The sequence below is a fragment of the Mustela nivalis genome (assembly GCF_964662115.1).
Source record: "Mustela nivalis genome assembly, chromosome: 1".
NCBI lineage: Eukaryota > Metazoa > Chordata > Mammalia > Carnivora > Mustelidae > Mustela > Mustela nivalis.
This window is the reverse complement of record NC_139020.1, coordinates 200,101,044-200,115,179: the sequence shown is the minus strand read 5'-3', so window position 1 is coordinate 200,115,179 and position 14,136 is coordinate 200,101,044. Positions and strand designations below refer to the sequence as shown.

Below are 14,136 nucleotides of genomic sequence, written 5' to 3'. Positions count from 1 at the left end.
GCCCGAGCCCCCTGCAGCTGGCGGCCCACAAACCAGAGGGAATCAGGGATAGTCTCACGCACACTGCACAGGAGTTTCCTTCCACGTGACTTCAAGTTGTTCTCCCCCACTTTGCTTCTTGCCACTGCTGGAACATGGACATTTCTACACGGTACAGCAGCCTGATGTCCACCCTAAGCTCCCGGCTGGCCTCACTGGTCCTTCCACCAACGCTGGTTCAAATGGGACTCGAGTTTCCACCCAAACGAGCTCTGCCTCCCCTCGTACTGAATCAGCCACCTGCCAAGTCCTGCTCGACCTTCTGTTCTGGGCTCTGGACCCCACCCCATCCTTTCTGCTCTGGCTCCCAATCCCTCGAGCTAAGCCCATGGCTTTCAACCTTGGCTGCTCACCAGACTCACCCAGGTCCCCCTAGGTGTGGAGTGGTGTGGCTGTGGCCTTGGGAGTGGGAGTTTCTAACATGTAGCCGAGACTGGGACCTGCAGTGCAGGCCATCGCCAGCATCTCATGTTTAGACTGTCTTAGGACTTTATGGACTGGGATCTGCCACCATGACTTCGAGCCCCACCGCCCCAGTGCACAATGGCCAGGTGTTTCTGAGGTGAGATGCCAAACACCCCAAGTTCACGACACCCTTCACGGTGACCTGTTCTTGCTCTGCATGGCTCTGTGAACAAAATGACCCTGAGACTCGGTTGATCTATATCCTCTGGTGATCTGTCCCCAAGTCAGACAGAAGCTGTCTGACAGAGGAGCAACCTTCAGAGACTTGAGGACAGCACTGTCCAGCGTCTAGACCTTTCCCTCCTCAAGCTGGCTAAGGTCAGGTGCTTTGCCTGCCCCGTGGGATACAGCCCAGAGGGCTTGTCCCCCTCCTTTCTCCACGTGTCCTTCTCATGGCTGTAGCCCAAACAGTCCAGGTGAGGCCTGCCCAGCAGAAGGCAGGATTGGCTGCGACCCTACACTCGGAAAGGTCAGCCCAAGCGCCCTGTGGGGAGCCGGCTTACCTTACACTGATCCAGCGGTGTGTCCTCTGCCTCCTGGAAGACCACACTGAAGGAGATGCTCTTGGGGTCGGAGGAGAAGACCCAACTGATGGTGAGGCCTGCCTCGGCCACGGTGATGGGGATGACACTGTAGGTACTGGACCGCACGAACAGCTCCCTGTTGCTCTCCCCAAAGTTGGCGATCTCGTCCACCGTGAGAGGTAGTTTTATCCTAAAATCCAAATGCAGAGAGGGCCCTGATCAAACGGGCAATGTGCCCGAGCCCGCTGGGAAGTTCACCTGTGGCTCAGAGGTGGGAGGGGAACATTGTTCGATGTGTTTGATTACGGGAGAAGCCGGGATGTGTAGCTCCCATCCACGGAGAGCGCTGACCAGGTGCTGGGCATGGTGTCCGGCACTGGGGACACAGAAGTCAAACATGGGGATGACCATCCTTGCCTGCGTGGGGCTGGCATGTCCCCAAAGGCGGCCGGAGGTGAAGGCCGGCCTGAGGTGCTCTGTGCCCCCACGCATGGGAAGCGGCTAGAGGCCTTAGCTTTCAAGAGCCCTCCCGAAGCTTCCAGCTGCCCAGCTGGTCGTCTCCTCTCTCCAGGTCCAGGCTGCCCTCTATGTTAACTGACACGGGCAGGAAGCACACCTATCACTAGAAACTTCCTGCCCTCTCGGCCGTCCCTCTTTTCGATGGAAATCTGTGCCTGCTGGAAGTTTCCAAGGGGCACCCTGGCTTTTCTTAAATGGGTTCCAGTACCTGCCCTGCTTCCTGTCTGCTGCGGGGCTCACCTCCTCGTAAGCCTGAGGTTCCTCCTCTGCCCGTCTGCTGCTGGGTGTGAGGAGGGCCTCAGAGGATGCTCTGGGAGTGAGTGAACTGGCTGTCCCCCTGTAGCTGCCTGTTCCTAACTGAGCGGCGCCCCCTCCTGGACAGTGCACGCTAGCACGGCCTTGGGTGGTGGTGTGGCTTTGGGCTAGTCCCACCTCCTTAGCTCTGAACCGGGAAGGTGGTGGCTGGAGCCTGACAGGCCCTCTGCTTGCAGGCTTCATGTACCAGCTCCACGGCTGCGTCAAAAAGCTCGATGCTCCCATCTCACACGAGGAAGCCAAGATCCAAATGGATTAAGAAACTTGTTCCGGGCCCACCCAGGTCGGATCTGAAGCCACTACCTGTGTCCCCTACACCAAACTGCCTTTTGTGGCCAAAATCTATTACTGTCTCCCTTCGTGTAGCAGTGGAAACTAAAGCTCAGAGAGGTTACGAAACTCGCCCAAGACTGCACAGCAAGTAAGTAAGGCTGAGAGTTCCGTCTGCCTTCGAAGCTGTGGAGATGGGTGGAAATATTCCCCGGGACTATGCTAATGAGAAGAGAAGCCAAGGATGAAAACACCCAGAACGCTCTACAGAGCAGCCCTGACAAAAATCATTCCACTTTTGTGAAAATTTAGTTCAATGTCACGTTTTCCCATGGGTTCACCGAAGCCTCATTTGTGATTATGGTGCAAAAAGCCCTGACCAGTGTTCACGATTCTCAAGAATCTCAGAGTAGGCAGAAGGGCCCATTTTGGAAAAGAGGTCTTTCTTGTAAGATGGAAATCTTACTGCAAAAAGCCCTGCCCAGTGTTCACGATTCTCAAGAATCTCAGAGTAGGCAGAAGGGCCCATTTTGGAAAAGAGGTCTTTCTTGTAAGATGGAAATCTTACTGCAAGCCGTCATCCTGACAGAAGTCTCCAATGATGCTGGGCCATTTTATAATTTCATGTTCCAGAATTTTCCCTTTGCACTCAGTCCCTTGGATTGTGCTTCTAGTCTTTTCTTTTTCTTCCTTTCTTTTTTTTTTTAACCTTTCTAGACCTGATCTGTTCACTGGGAGGACGATACTCAGTCTCCCCAGAGGAGAGGCTAATAAAAATAAATCAAGGGTTTGCCATCTCTGCTCAAATATAATCTTCTTTTTTTTTTTGAGAGACAGAGAACATGAGTGCAGCAGGGGATGGGGTGGGGAAGGAAGCGGGCTTCCTTCTTCAAGCTTCTTGCCCAGCTTGAAGCCCAACATGGGGCTCCAGCTCACTACCTTGAGATCATGACCTGAGCTAAAACCAAGAGTCAGATATTGAACCAACTGAGCCACCCAGGCACGCCTCAAATATAATCTTAAATAAAAGGAGCCCACTGTCTACACAACTCACATCAAAAATGTGAATTCTACTGGTTTCCCTGCTCTGCCCTGTCCCTCCATAGTCATTCTCCACATGGTAACCGGAATGATCTTTTTTCAAATGTAAATTACATTAAGTCATCGTTCTGTTCCAAACCTCATTTTTGGGCTCCCCCTTCTCTCAGATTAAAAGCCGAAGTCCTCACAATGGTCAACAAGGCCTGATGTGACAGGCGCCTCCTTCCCTCTCTGACTCAGTTTCTCTTGTTCTTTCTGCTTCAGCTGCGCTGGCCGTTTCCCTGTTCCTTGAACATGGCAGATACCATTCTGCCCCAAGGCCTTTGTACCAACTGTTCCCTCTGCCTGAATGCTGTTCCCTCCCTACGGTCTTACCTTCTTAGTGCCACTTTATTCAAGATCACTCTACTTTGTTTCCTTTCCAGAGCCATAGCACCTTGTAATGCACGATGCAATTCACTTGTTTACTTACATCTATGGTCCACCCCTGCTGGAATATGAACTAAACACGAGGGCAGGGATCTTTGTTACTGATGTACTCCAAGGACCTAGAACAGACCATACCTGCTGCCTCCTAGGTGCTCGGTATCGGTGAATCTACTCAGTGACTATTAAACCATCATGCAGCCTTTAGACACAACCCAGGAGAGAAAGAACAGGATACGTGAAAATACACAGTTGTAAGTCTTAAAAGACTGTGAAGTAAGATGCAGAACGTTTTCTTTGTATAGAAAATGATGTACATACGTATTTTTAAAAACTGGAGAGCTCTACACCGAAGCGGTTTGTCTCTCTTTTCTTTTCTTTTCTTTTTTTTTTTTTTTGACAATGAAAAAGTACTGCTCTTACAGTAAGAGAACAAACCAAAGTTATTTTCAAAAAAGCAGCACACAAGGCACAGGGGGCGTGAGGAAGGGATGGCTATGGGGGCGCGGGGAGCTTCGGAGGGTGAGGGACCTGCTCTCGCTCTTCACTGTGGCCACATGGGGGCGACACTGTTCTATTCCGGACCTGGGACCTTCCCATCTCTGGCACAACTAGGATGTGCAGCCAGCTGGGCTTGGAGGTTGGCAGGACGATGGGTGATTACACTGTATTATTTGTCAGAATCTAAGCACCGTGCATATAAAGAGGGAATTTACCTTATATAAATTGTACTAAACAAAAAAAAAAGAAAGAAAGAAAGAAAAAAGGACAGACATGAAGTCACCATTGGTGCCAAGTCAGAGCCTCTGGGGTGCTTCCAGCTCCTCCTCCCCTAGAGGGACAGCCTGGGGCGTCCTGCTCGGAGACCTGTCACTTACATCAGCTCTCCAGACTTCAGCAAGCAGATTTCGGCATCCTGTCCTGGCGGCATGTCTTCAGTGTCCTCAGGGGTTAGCGAGGTTGACATGGTGTCCCTGGAATGTCACCCACAAGAACACACAGCCATTTAGCCATTGGCACTCAGAGTCCCACATCCTAGGGGCCCCCAGCCTTGGAGCCGCGTAGCCAAACTCAGAATGCTCAGGGTCCTTCAGTCCCAGAGGCCATGGCAGAGGGTCCAGCAGGTAGGGGCAGAGGGGCCGGGGCTGAGCAGGCAGGACTGGGAGAAGCCAACAGGGCTGGCACGAAGTCTCTAGGGTCTTTCTGGTGGCCATGGGGAGGGGCTGCCTGCAACTTATATGGGCCACCCTCCTGTCCCACGCCAGTGGAACGCCATTAGCAGTGTCCCAGGGTCCTGCCTGGCCAGCGCCTGGCCGGGACTAGCCAAGCCTGCTCTGGCCCATCTCTGGGGAGCAAGGACACACACCCAGGAAATGGCATGGGCCAAGAGCGAGCAGTGGGACGAAGCCACCTGGCCTCTCTCGCTCACCACCCACGGTCGGCTGCATGGACAGCCAGCAGCGGGGCCAGTCAGCAGCGCAGACTTGCTTCCGACCGTGATCCAGGTGGGAGTTGGGACACACCAGGGCCAGGGGCGGAGGGCACCATATGCTCCCTCTCAGAGAGCCCCAGCACACGGCAACATGAGTTTGAGGCTCTAGGAGGCCCGGCAGCAAAGACATCTACTGGACTTGAACTCCAGCGCTCGTGTTTATTCCATCATGGAACGTTTCAAACGCTTACTGAACTGCTTACTCTGGGAAGGCAGACTGCAGTCCCCCCTTTTCACTGACGGGACACGGGCGCCCAGGCAGCTCTGGAGACGCAAGCCAGTGCCCCACACCCTGACTCGAGCTCACCATCCATCCAAAGGCCCACGCTGGCTCGGCCAGTGGGCTTATGTGATCTCAGGGGCCTCAAGCCCAACCAGCTCGAGTGCCCCAGGCCTGGTCAGAGGAAACTGAGTCCAGAAAAGAAGAACCATTTGCCTCATGGACAATTGTTAACAAGGAACATCTCCCACCTAGCGTAGCTTTTTCCCAAATGTCACAATAACCTCTTCTCAACTGCCCCAGAGGGGTCTCCCCACATGTCTCTGGGGAAGGTCAATGTGCCTGCCTCCCTCCCCTGACAGGTACCCTTTGGGCTCTCACCAGATCAGCCCCGGAGACACTCGCCTGACCTCTGAGGCCCTCAAGGGAACTCGAGTGAACGCAGTCCAGCCCCACCCCTCCCACTATGGTGCCCAGAGATGTCTGCCCGGGTCTGTGCTAGACACTGATGCCGGCATGCCCTCCCCCTTGGCAAACGCTCTCAGTCGGCAACACACACACACACACACACACACACACACACAGCAGCCCAGGAAAGGTTGGTGGCCAGCAGCAAGCATCCAGACCTCGTGCTCAGACGGCTCTGCCTCCACCACCTTCACACCCACTTAGGCACCAAGTTCATGGCTCCCCTGGGAGTGCGGCTGTGACTTCTGCTGGAATAGGACAGTGCTGTCTGGACTGTGTGGCGCACCACCCACAGCCTGGGACGGGCTCTGTAGGATTCCCCGGTGAATTCCTGTGCTCGCATGGGCTCAGGACCTGACCTAACACCATCCCTGGGGACACCAGAGATTCAGGACAGCCCAGCGGCCGCTGCTGCTCACAGAGCTTCTGCCTGGAGCGGCAGCTGTCACCTCTGCTGGGAAGGGGTCCCCAGTACCCGCTGCTCGTATTTCACTGCCCTCAACGGGTTGGAGTGTCCAACCTGCCTGCGGGGAGAGGCTACAGATGATCTACCACAGTCCACGTCCTGCGTCTGAGCCCAAGGCTCCCCAGTCAGGAGAACCCGAACGTCCACCTGAGGCCCCGGGGACCCTCCGTGTGGTGGCAGAAAGCGGGAGAGCAGAGGGGGCAACACTCAGTGAGGCTCCCCTCAGCCCATCCCAGCTGTCACTCCGCTGTGGGGGCGGGAAGATCTCCCATGTGTCACTGTGTCACAGTGCGCTGGCAGGTACAGTCCCGTGCCACTAGTCTGGGGCCGCGACTGGGGCCGACACGCGGCCACCTGCAGCCCGCTCCCATCTGGCCTGCTCCTCCCTCCCACTCACCCCCGGGGCCCCCGTCTGTCACAGCCCTCCTTACGCCGGGCCGTACTTAGCTCTTTCGGGTGCTGTCTCCCCCAGACTGAGAATCACTTGGAAGTAGGGGTGGCAGCAGCTGAGCTGTCCCTACCCTGCAGGACTGGCATGGAGCGGCTCGGCCCCTGCCACCTGCACGAACCAAACAGTGTAAGTGCCATGGGCTAAGAAATACGTGGAAATGTGGAAAAGGGCAGAGGAATGCTGACAAAGCCAAAGAGAGTACGGAGGCCAGGTCCCTGAAGGATAAGGACTCCCCCGAGCCCTGCATGGAGTGGCAGACACGGGATCAGCAGCGGCACACCCACCACAGACTTACAGGGTCTTTCTGCCCAGAGAGAGGCCTCTGTCCTCTTGGGAAAGCACTGAGCACAAGACAGGGTGTCACTGGACCAGGCCCGATGTCATGCTTGCTCTCCGCCAGGCCCAGCAGTCTCTCTGCCATTCAGCTCCCCTGTCCCTGCCCCATTCCCATCTGCTGTCATGCTGAGGCCACTGGGGGGGGGAGACTCTGCTGTCAGGGCACCGCTGTAAGGGGGTGGTGGTGGGGGCTGGCATGGGGAGGTACCAGGGCTACGGGATCACCAGACACCCACTGGCACCCCACTGCCTGGCTGGGCCTGTCTGGGCAGTCCCCTTCAGCCCACAGTAAGTGGGGAAGCCCATCTTCACAAACACCCCACCCTTCGGGGGCTGAGCACAGGGAGCCCTGAGCCCTGGGGGCTCTGTCTGTCCAGCTGGAGCTCCCTGGGGCTCCCGAGGGCAGGAGAGGCCATGTGGCTCTTGGTGGCGTCCTCTCTCCCAGGCGGTTCCAGTCTTGGGTTTATGACTAATGGTGACTCTAGGTGCCCATCCCTCCTCTGAGGTTCTCCCTTCTCTACGTAGAGGAGATGGAATCAGATGGACTCCGGGCTCTGCTTCAAGTTCAATGCTTGGCCTGAAAAAAAGCAGTAGGTTCCAAAGGATTCTTCCCTTGGCCTTCTCCAGGCCTCCCAAGGAGCGCGCACCAAGAACATGCCTGACTTGCCCGTTGCCACTGAGGGCAAGCCCGGCCCGTGGTTCCTCTTCCTCCCCAGCCCGGTCCTTGACCTCCTCCCTGCTCACCTCCTCCCATGGCTCCTGAGACCACGGGCTTCCAGATCTCCCCTCCTTCTCCCAGGAGAAACACAATCACAGAACATCAGTGTGAGACGCTGATCAAGGGATCAACCTACCCGCCCCCCCACCCACTGACAGCCATGGATATGGGAGCCTGAGGAGCCAAGATGTGCCCAAGGCCACTTAGGCCTGCCTCAGGTCACTTGCCTTCATCCTTGTGCAAAGTGCGAACACCGTATGAGAGGAAGGTAAGTAACATTCGACGGAACAGACTCTGAAGCTGTGGTTGGTTCTTTTGCCTTCTCCGGCACAGAGAGAAAAGATGTCGGAACCCGTCACCCCCTCTCCTCCTCCAGCTCCCCCTCTCTGGCCATGATGACAGACAAGCCCTCATTACCTGTAAGTAGGTGCTTCCCAGGGTAGGTCCCCAGCCTCTCCCGGCCCTGGCTGAGGCCCCCAGCGAGGCGGGCGTGGGTGGGTGATGTGTGCCGAGGGTAAGGATTAGAGGCACAGGGGTTTCTTCTCGATGGCTTTTCGAATCTTGGGTCACGACCCACTGAGTGGGTCACAAACCAATTTAGGAAGCCATGACCCACACTAGAAGAAGTTGAATAGAAAATGCCTAAGCAACAGTATACTGTGTGTTGTCAGGGGCAGTGTTGCATCACGGGGCTCCTGCTTTGCTTCCGTGTCCCCATGCACGCCCCTGGGTAGTCAGGTAAAAGCAGACGGAAAACTAGCTTGGGAAGGACGGGAACAAAAGCACGGCCACTAGGGGGCACCCTCTCTCCTGCCAGCACCATTTCCTTCTGTTGCCACTGGGGGGCTTTCCTGAGACGTTGAGACCCATTCTGTGCGCCCACAGCGCCCTTCCTTCCTCCCCTTGCTCTGGCCATGTGAGCCTCCAGCTGCCGATGGTGACCGCTGATGGCATGTCACCCTTTCCTGCTGAGCTCCCGTCCCTGAGCCCGGGGTCAGGAGAGCTGACCTAGTCTTGGGGCGCACACATCTGGGGCTGGTCATCCCGGCACCCCCACAGATCCTGCCCCTCACACTGTCTAGGATCAGTCAACGTCCAGATTACATCCTCGACAGTGAGCTGGCTTTCTGTCCCACAAGTCCCCACACAGAGGACATAAACAAGGCTCCACTTGAGAACCACGTGGGGATAAAGCAGTGTCCGCGGACAAGGCGGATGGTGAGCCAGTCCCTAGCAATGCAGCGCAGGGGTCTGTGCCTGCCTGGATGAGGGGTCACGGGGGACGGGGCGGGGTCCCCTGTCTCCATGGCTGGAATCTACAACAGCTCCCTCTTGCAAACTGAAATGCCTCAGCTACTTCTTCATGTAGTTACGGTACCACGTCAGCCCTGCAGACTGCCGGAGGTGGGGGGGGGGGCAGATCCTAGGCTGTTGGGTCGGCAGAGGAAGAAAGGATGCCTAGGAAGCAACCCCGGCCCGTGCGTCTTAGTGACCGCCTTCCTCGGAGGGCTCCAGCTGCTCCTCGGCCTCGCCAAGCAGCACAGTGAGAAGGGCCGCTTCGCCCGACTACCCAGCAGGGTCCAGGGGCCAGCGCAGTCAGCAGGTGGCTCTATGTTTACAACACCCTGCCCCGTACAACAGCCACCAGCCTCATGGGGCCACCTGAACTCAGACCCATCACAATTTTCTGAAAAGCCAACCATTTGGCTTCTCAGTGGCACCAGCCACAACGCAGGGACTCAAGGGCCACTGAGTGGGACGGTGCCCACTCTCTGTGGGCTCTGGGGGCGTTTTCCCATTCGACTCTTAAAAGTAAGTTCCTGGTAGTTTTTCTTTCAGTCATTGGCTTCCTTTTTGCCTTTCAAAACCCGAGTGATGAAGAGCACTTCTGGTATTTTGATTTCTGATTACTTAGTAACCATGGTCTGACCACAATACCCAGGCCCACATGCCCAGCCTCAGAACCAAGAGCCAGGCAGCACCGGGCGCGCCTCCCCAGCTCTGGTCAGAGCTGCCTTCTGGTTGGGCTCTTTTTCTGAGGCTTTTGGTCCAAACTCATCCTCCACGGCCCCCATCAGCCGCCAGCGCTTTGCACCAAGGCTTCTGCCAGCAGCAGGAACTGCCTCCATCCTGGGTCCTGGGACTGATGTCCCGCCTGGGGCTCTGCATCAGGAACATCAGGGGTTCTGGAAAAGTGGGCAGGTCAGCGCACTCTGACTTCAAGATAAACCCGCAACGGGCGTGGCTGCTGCTTCCCATCTAGCCTCCCCCCAGTTCTAGTTAGAAAACGTTTAAGTATTCCAGGGGAAATCCAAGATATGTGACTGGGCTGTTGCCCTTGACAAGTTCAGAGTTTTGTTTCAAAGAAAAGTAATGCCCTTGAAACACCAAGCGCTACGAACTGGCGGATAAGAAGAGAACACTGGCACTAGGCGAAGTGGTTGAAATAAGCTTCTGGCCCCCAGAGGGTGAGTGGCTCCCTCCTCCTCCTGTGGTCTGGCTGCAAGCCTTCCAGCGGAGAACTTTCCGCTGGAGAACGGTGATGCCAAATACAGCCATGCTTTCTCAGACACACGAACCTGCCCCCCACCCCCACCCCGTGAGCCCACACATGGTCATGGAGGCGGCCAGGGCAACGCCCGTTGCTTCCCATGGAGTACTTGTCCTTCCAAGACGCAAGGTCCTGGTCACGTGATCATGTTTGACAAGGCTCAGGCTGTTCTAACTCTGTTCTGGAACTGACCCCAAATGACACAGTTGGCTTGTCCCTAGAAAAGCTCATCTCTCGAAGTACAAGAGGTTCCAAAAGGAAAGGGTGGCTCACTCTGAAGGGATGTCTTGCCTTAGAAGGTCTCTTTCAGAGGATGGGTGCTTTGGCCCACTGCCCTGCAGCATTTGGTTCGGCCCGTTCACTTGTTCATCGTCCATCGGCCCCTGCGTCCACCTACCAGCTGTCCAGAGGTGCACACTCTACAGAGTCTCATGGCTCCTGCCTCAGCGTCCCTCTAGCTCCCGCCTTCCGGGGCGTTCTTCCCCAGAAGCATCAGCATTCCTGGGGCAGGGAGACCAACAACTAGAACTGTGTTGTCACCTGGTGGTCAGTTCCTGGGGTGTTCCAAGAGTGAGGACAGCCTCAGGGAGCCAGAGGACTCCGGGTCATGTGGGTTTAGGTGTCCACCTGGCTGACCTGTCCCCTAGCAGCACTCTGGTGCTCGGGAGACGAGAGAGACTTCAGTTTGTTTCCTGGAAGTGCCAGTTTTTTAGCTGTGTGCATGCGGGGCTGTCCATTTTGGCTAGGGCCCTCAGTGTTTCCACCTGTAAAATGGGGACAGTACCTACTCTGCAGGGCTGCTGTGAGGTTCCGGGGCTGTCACGCGGGAGCAGCAGGCATACCCCAAACCTGGGGCACAACATGGGTTTTGTGAGCTTGACAGGCCCCAATGGCTCCAAAGAGACATGATTAGTGAAGAAAACGATGTCACGGTACAAATGCCATGAGTCTTCAGTGGGCTGCCTGAGCCAGACCTACTTCTTGTCCCCCTTCATTTACAAATAAAAACCTTCTGAGGTCCTGACAGGTGATTATGTCCATAGCCAGGCAGCAGGGAGCGCAGGATGTGAAAGCCACCGCTTCCTATCTCTGACCCCCAAATTACATAGATGCAAGCTGGTCATGTGGATTCTGATGAACAAGGCAGGGGTGGGTAGGGCTGGGTCTCTTACGATCACCAACCAAGGGCTCTCAGAAGGCAGTCAACGGAAACACGGACCACATCACAGAGAGACAGAGGCAGACCTTGCTGCTTCGAACGAGCTCACTTCTAGGACAAACTGACAGAGTCTCTTCGCCGGTGAGTCATTTATCTTTTTGTTTATAGAGTTAAAAGGCAGGTAGTAACCTCAGGCTGCTGGGGTCCTCTGATCCCTGCCTGCGGTGTAGTGTGGGGGAAAAATGCCCAGGCTTTAGGGCTAGGCTGCTCTTGGTTTGAATTCTACCTCCGCCCCACGACCCGAGAACTGTGAAGTGACTTAGCATGGCTCTGGGCACAGAAAGCTCATAAGCTGATGGCATTGGTACTGCCCTCCTAGGGGGACAGAAGCGTCTAGCCACTCACCACATCTGTTCACTGAATAATCTCTGATTCTTGGTTTTCATTTCTTTTGCATTATAATTTAGAATACAGGCTCTCAGATGATTGTCTCATTTCTTTTCCCAATGTGAGTCAATAGACCGCTGCAAAAACTTCAGAAAGATAGACAAACATAAAGGGAGAAGGGAAATAAATCCTCACGAATTCACAGCTAGAGGCAAACTACTGATAAACTCTGGGCATTTTTTTTTTTTTTTTTTTTTTTTTTTCATTTTTACTGGCTGGCTCAGCCGGTAGAGCTCAACTCTTGATCTCAGGGTCGTGATTCAAGTCCCACGTTTGGGCATGGAACCTACTTTAAAATATATAAATATAAATATATACATCATCAAAATCACAAAACATCGTGGATTCTTTTTTTTTTTTTTTTTTAATTTTGGAGGGGAGGGGCAAAGAGAGAAGAGGAGAGAGGGAATGTCAAGCTCCCAAAACCCAGCAGAGAGCCCGACGTGGGGCTTGATCTCAGGACCCGGAGATCATGACTTGAGCTGAAGCCAAAGGTCTGATGCTTTACTGACTGAGACGCCCAGGTGCCCAGCCATCGTGGATTCTTAAACAAGGGTCCACAGAATACGTGGAAGAGGGACTCAAAGGGACGAAAGGCATCCCTTGGAACGAAAGGCAGGTAGGCATGTTACTTCTGAGGAAAATGTCTGCAGTTTCAGGAGTCTCTCAAAGGGTTTGCGATCCAAGTTAAGCACCATGACCACTTTTATACCCATTTGGTCATCTGTGCACTGTGGCAGTAACAGCCAAGGCTAACGGTGCACGTTGACTCTGTGCCTCCGCTGCTTGGAGTCGTGTCCATGTAGTGCTTTCTCCAGAACCATCTAAAGCACTTCCTAAACATCTGAGTCGTGTTCTATTTTATGTCTGAATTGCAATTTGCTAATTTATTATTATTAGACATTTGCACTGCTTCCAAAGTTGAATATATTACTTCTTTTTTAAATTAAAGAACCCTGCATAGATCAACATAGGACTTTGGCTATTAAAGATAAAGAAATGAGTGATTTTAACATGTCTAGAAGGAAACTGATTTTTTTTAAAGAAGATTTACCCATTTAATTTAGAGACAGTGAGAAAGTACGCACGAGCAAGGAGGAAGCGCAGAGGGAGAGAGGATCCCAAGCAGATTCCATGCTGAGTGGGGAGCCGGACGTGGGGCTCCCTCTCACAACCCTGAGATCACAACCTGAGCCCAGACCAAGAGTCAGATGTTTAACAGATCCAGGCGCCCCACAGGGAAACTAATTTTTAGTCTATCTGCACAGAACTGTGCAGCCTCAATCTGTCCAGCATAACATAACTTAGTACAAGTTATGGACCTGATGGGCCCTTGGGGGAAGCCAGTTAACATCAGTGTTAATGTGCCAGCAGCTGCTGTAATAGGATTTTTTTATAAACAGGCAAGGGTAAGTCAGGCAGGAATGGAGACTTGATATTACTCTGAAGGCGAGCAAAGCCACTTGTTTTGTTGTCCAAGCGATGAAGCAGTAACACAAACATGCCCTTATCTGACCTACTTAACCCAGCAGCCCACAGAGCTGGTGGGGCCTGAGGACTCCGGATGGCCTGTCGCGCTCTCACATCGCACATCCTGCGGTCTAAGAGCAGGGACCTTTCACTGAGCAGTCGCATCCCAGAAGCGAGGTCCTTCCTTGGAGAGAAGGGCGCTCTGTCCCCGTGAGGACCGAGGGGGCAGTGCCAAGGATGACAGCATCTCCAGGCAGGACAAAAAGTCTTCAAGTAGATTAGAAAGGAGAACGTGATCTCTCCTTGAACAGGCCCTCGTCTGGCCAGTTGACATTCTGACTTTGCTAGACCAAATGCCTGTTTTTCTGGAGATTTCTTAAGGTTCTAGCAGGATATGGCCCTGGGTGACCAGTGGTGAGCCGCACTGTGGGCTGAGTCTCTACAGACCAGTGGCCCGAAGCCCCGCCACAGCTGCCCCTGCTCCCACGCCACAGCACCTCACCCTCACGTCCTGTCTGTGGTCCTCAGCACAGTCGTGGGGAAGGGATGGCCTTGAAAGGCTGGGAGCCCTGGGCAGGAAGGGCGGCTTTCGGGTTGTTGCTACAAACCTCGCTGTGAGGTTGGACCCAGCCCCCCCTGCAGGAGCCCATCGGGCATCCCATTTCAACCAGATCTTCCACTGGTTAAAGGAGACCCCTTGGGCCTAAGCTGCCAGTCACACCAGCTAAAGTAATGTTCCCTTCTGGGAAAGGGTTCCTT

General features: G+C 54.4%; 1 protein-coding gene across 4 annotated transcripts in view; it reads right to left on the bottom strand.

Moving 5' to 3' along the window:
- FYCO1 (FYVE and coiled-coil domain autophagy adaptor 1) overlaps positions 1-14,136 on the bottom strand; it is a 71,821-nt gene that overhangs the window by 10,562 nt on the left and 47,123 nt on the right. For all 4 annotated transcript variants that reach the window (XR_014310977.1, XM_082727950.1, XM_082727951.1 and 1 more), the window contains exons 15-16: positions 4,478-4,573; positions 1,008-1,218 (exon numbers count right to left, since the gene is read on the bottom strand). Coding sequence is in view for 3 of the 4 variants with exons in the window: in XM_082727950.1 (XP_082584076.1) it covers positions 1,008-1,218; positions 4,478-4,573 (307 nt within the window). In the remaining variant the exon portion in view is untranslated. The remainder of the gene's footprint in view (positions 1-1,007; positions 1,219-4,477; positions 4,574-14,136) is intronic.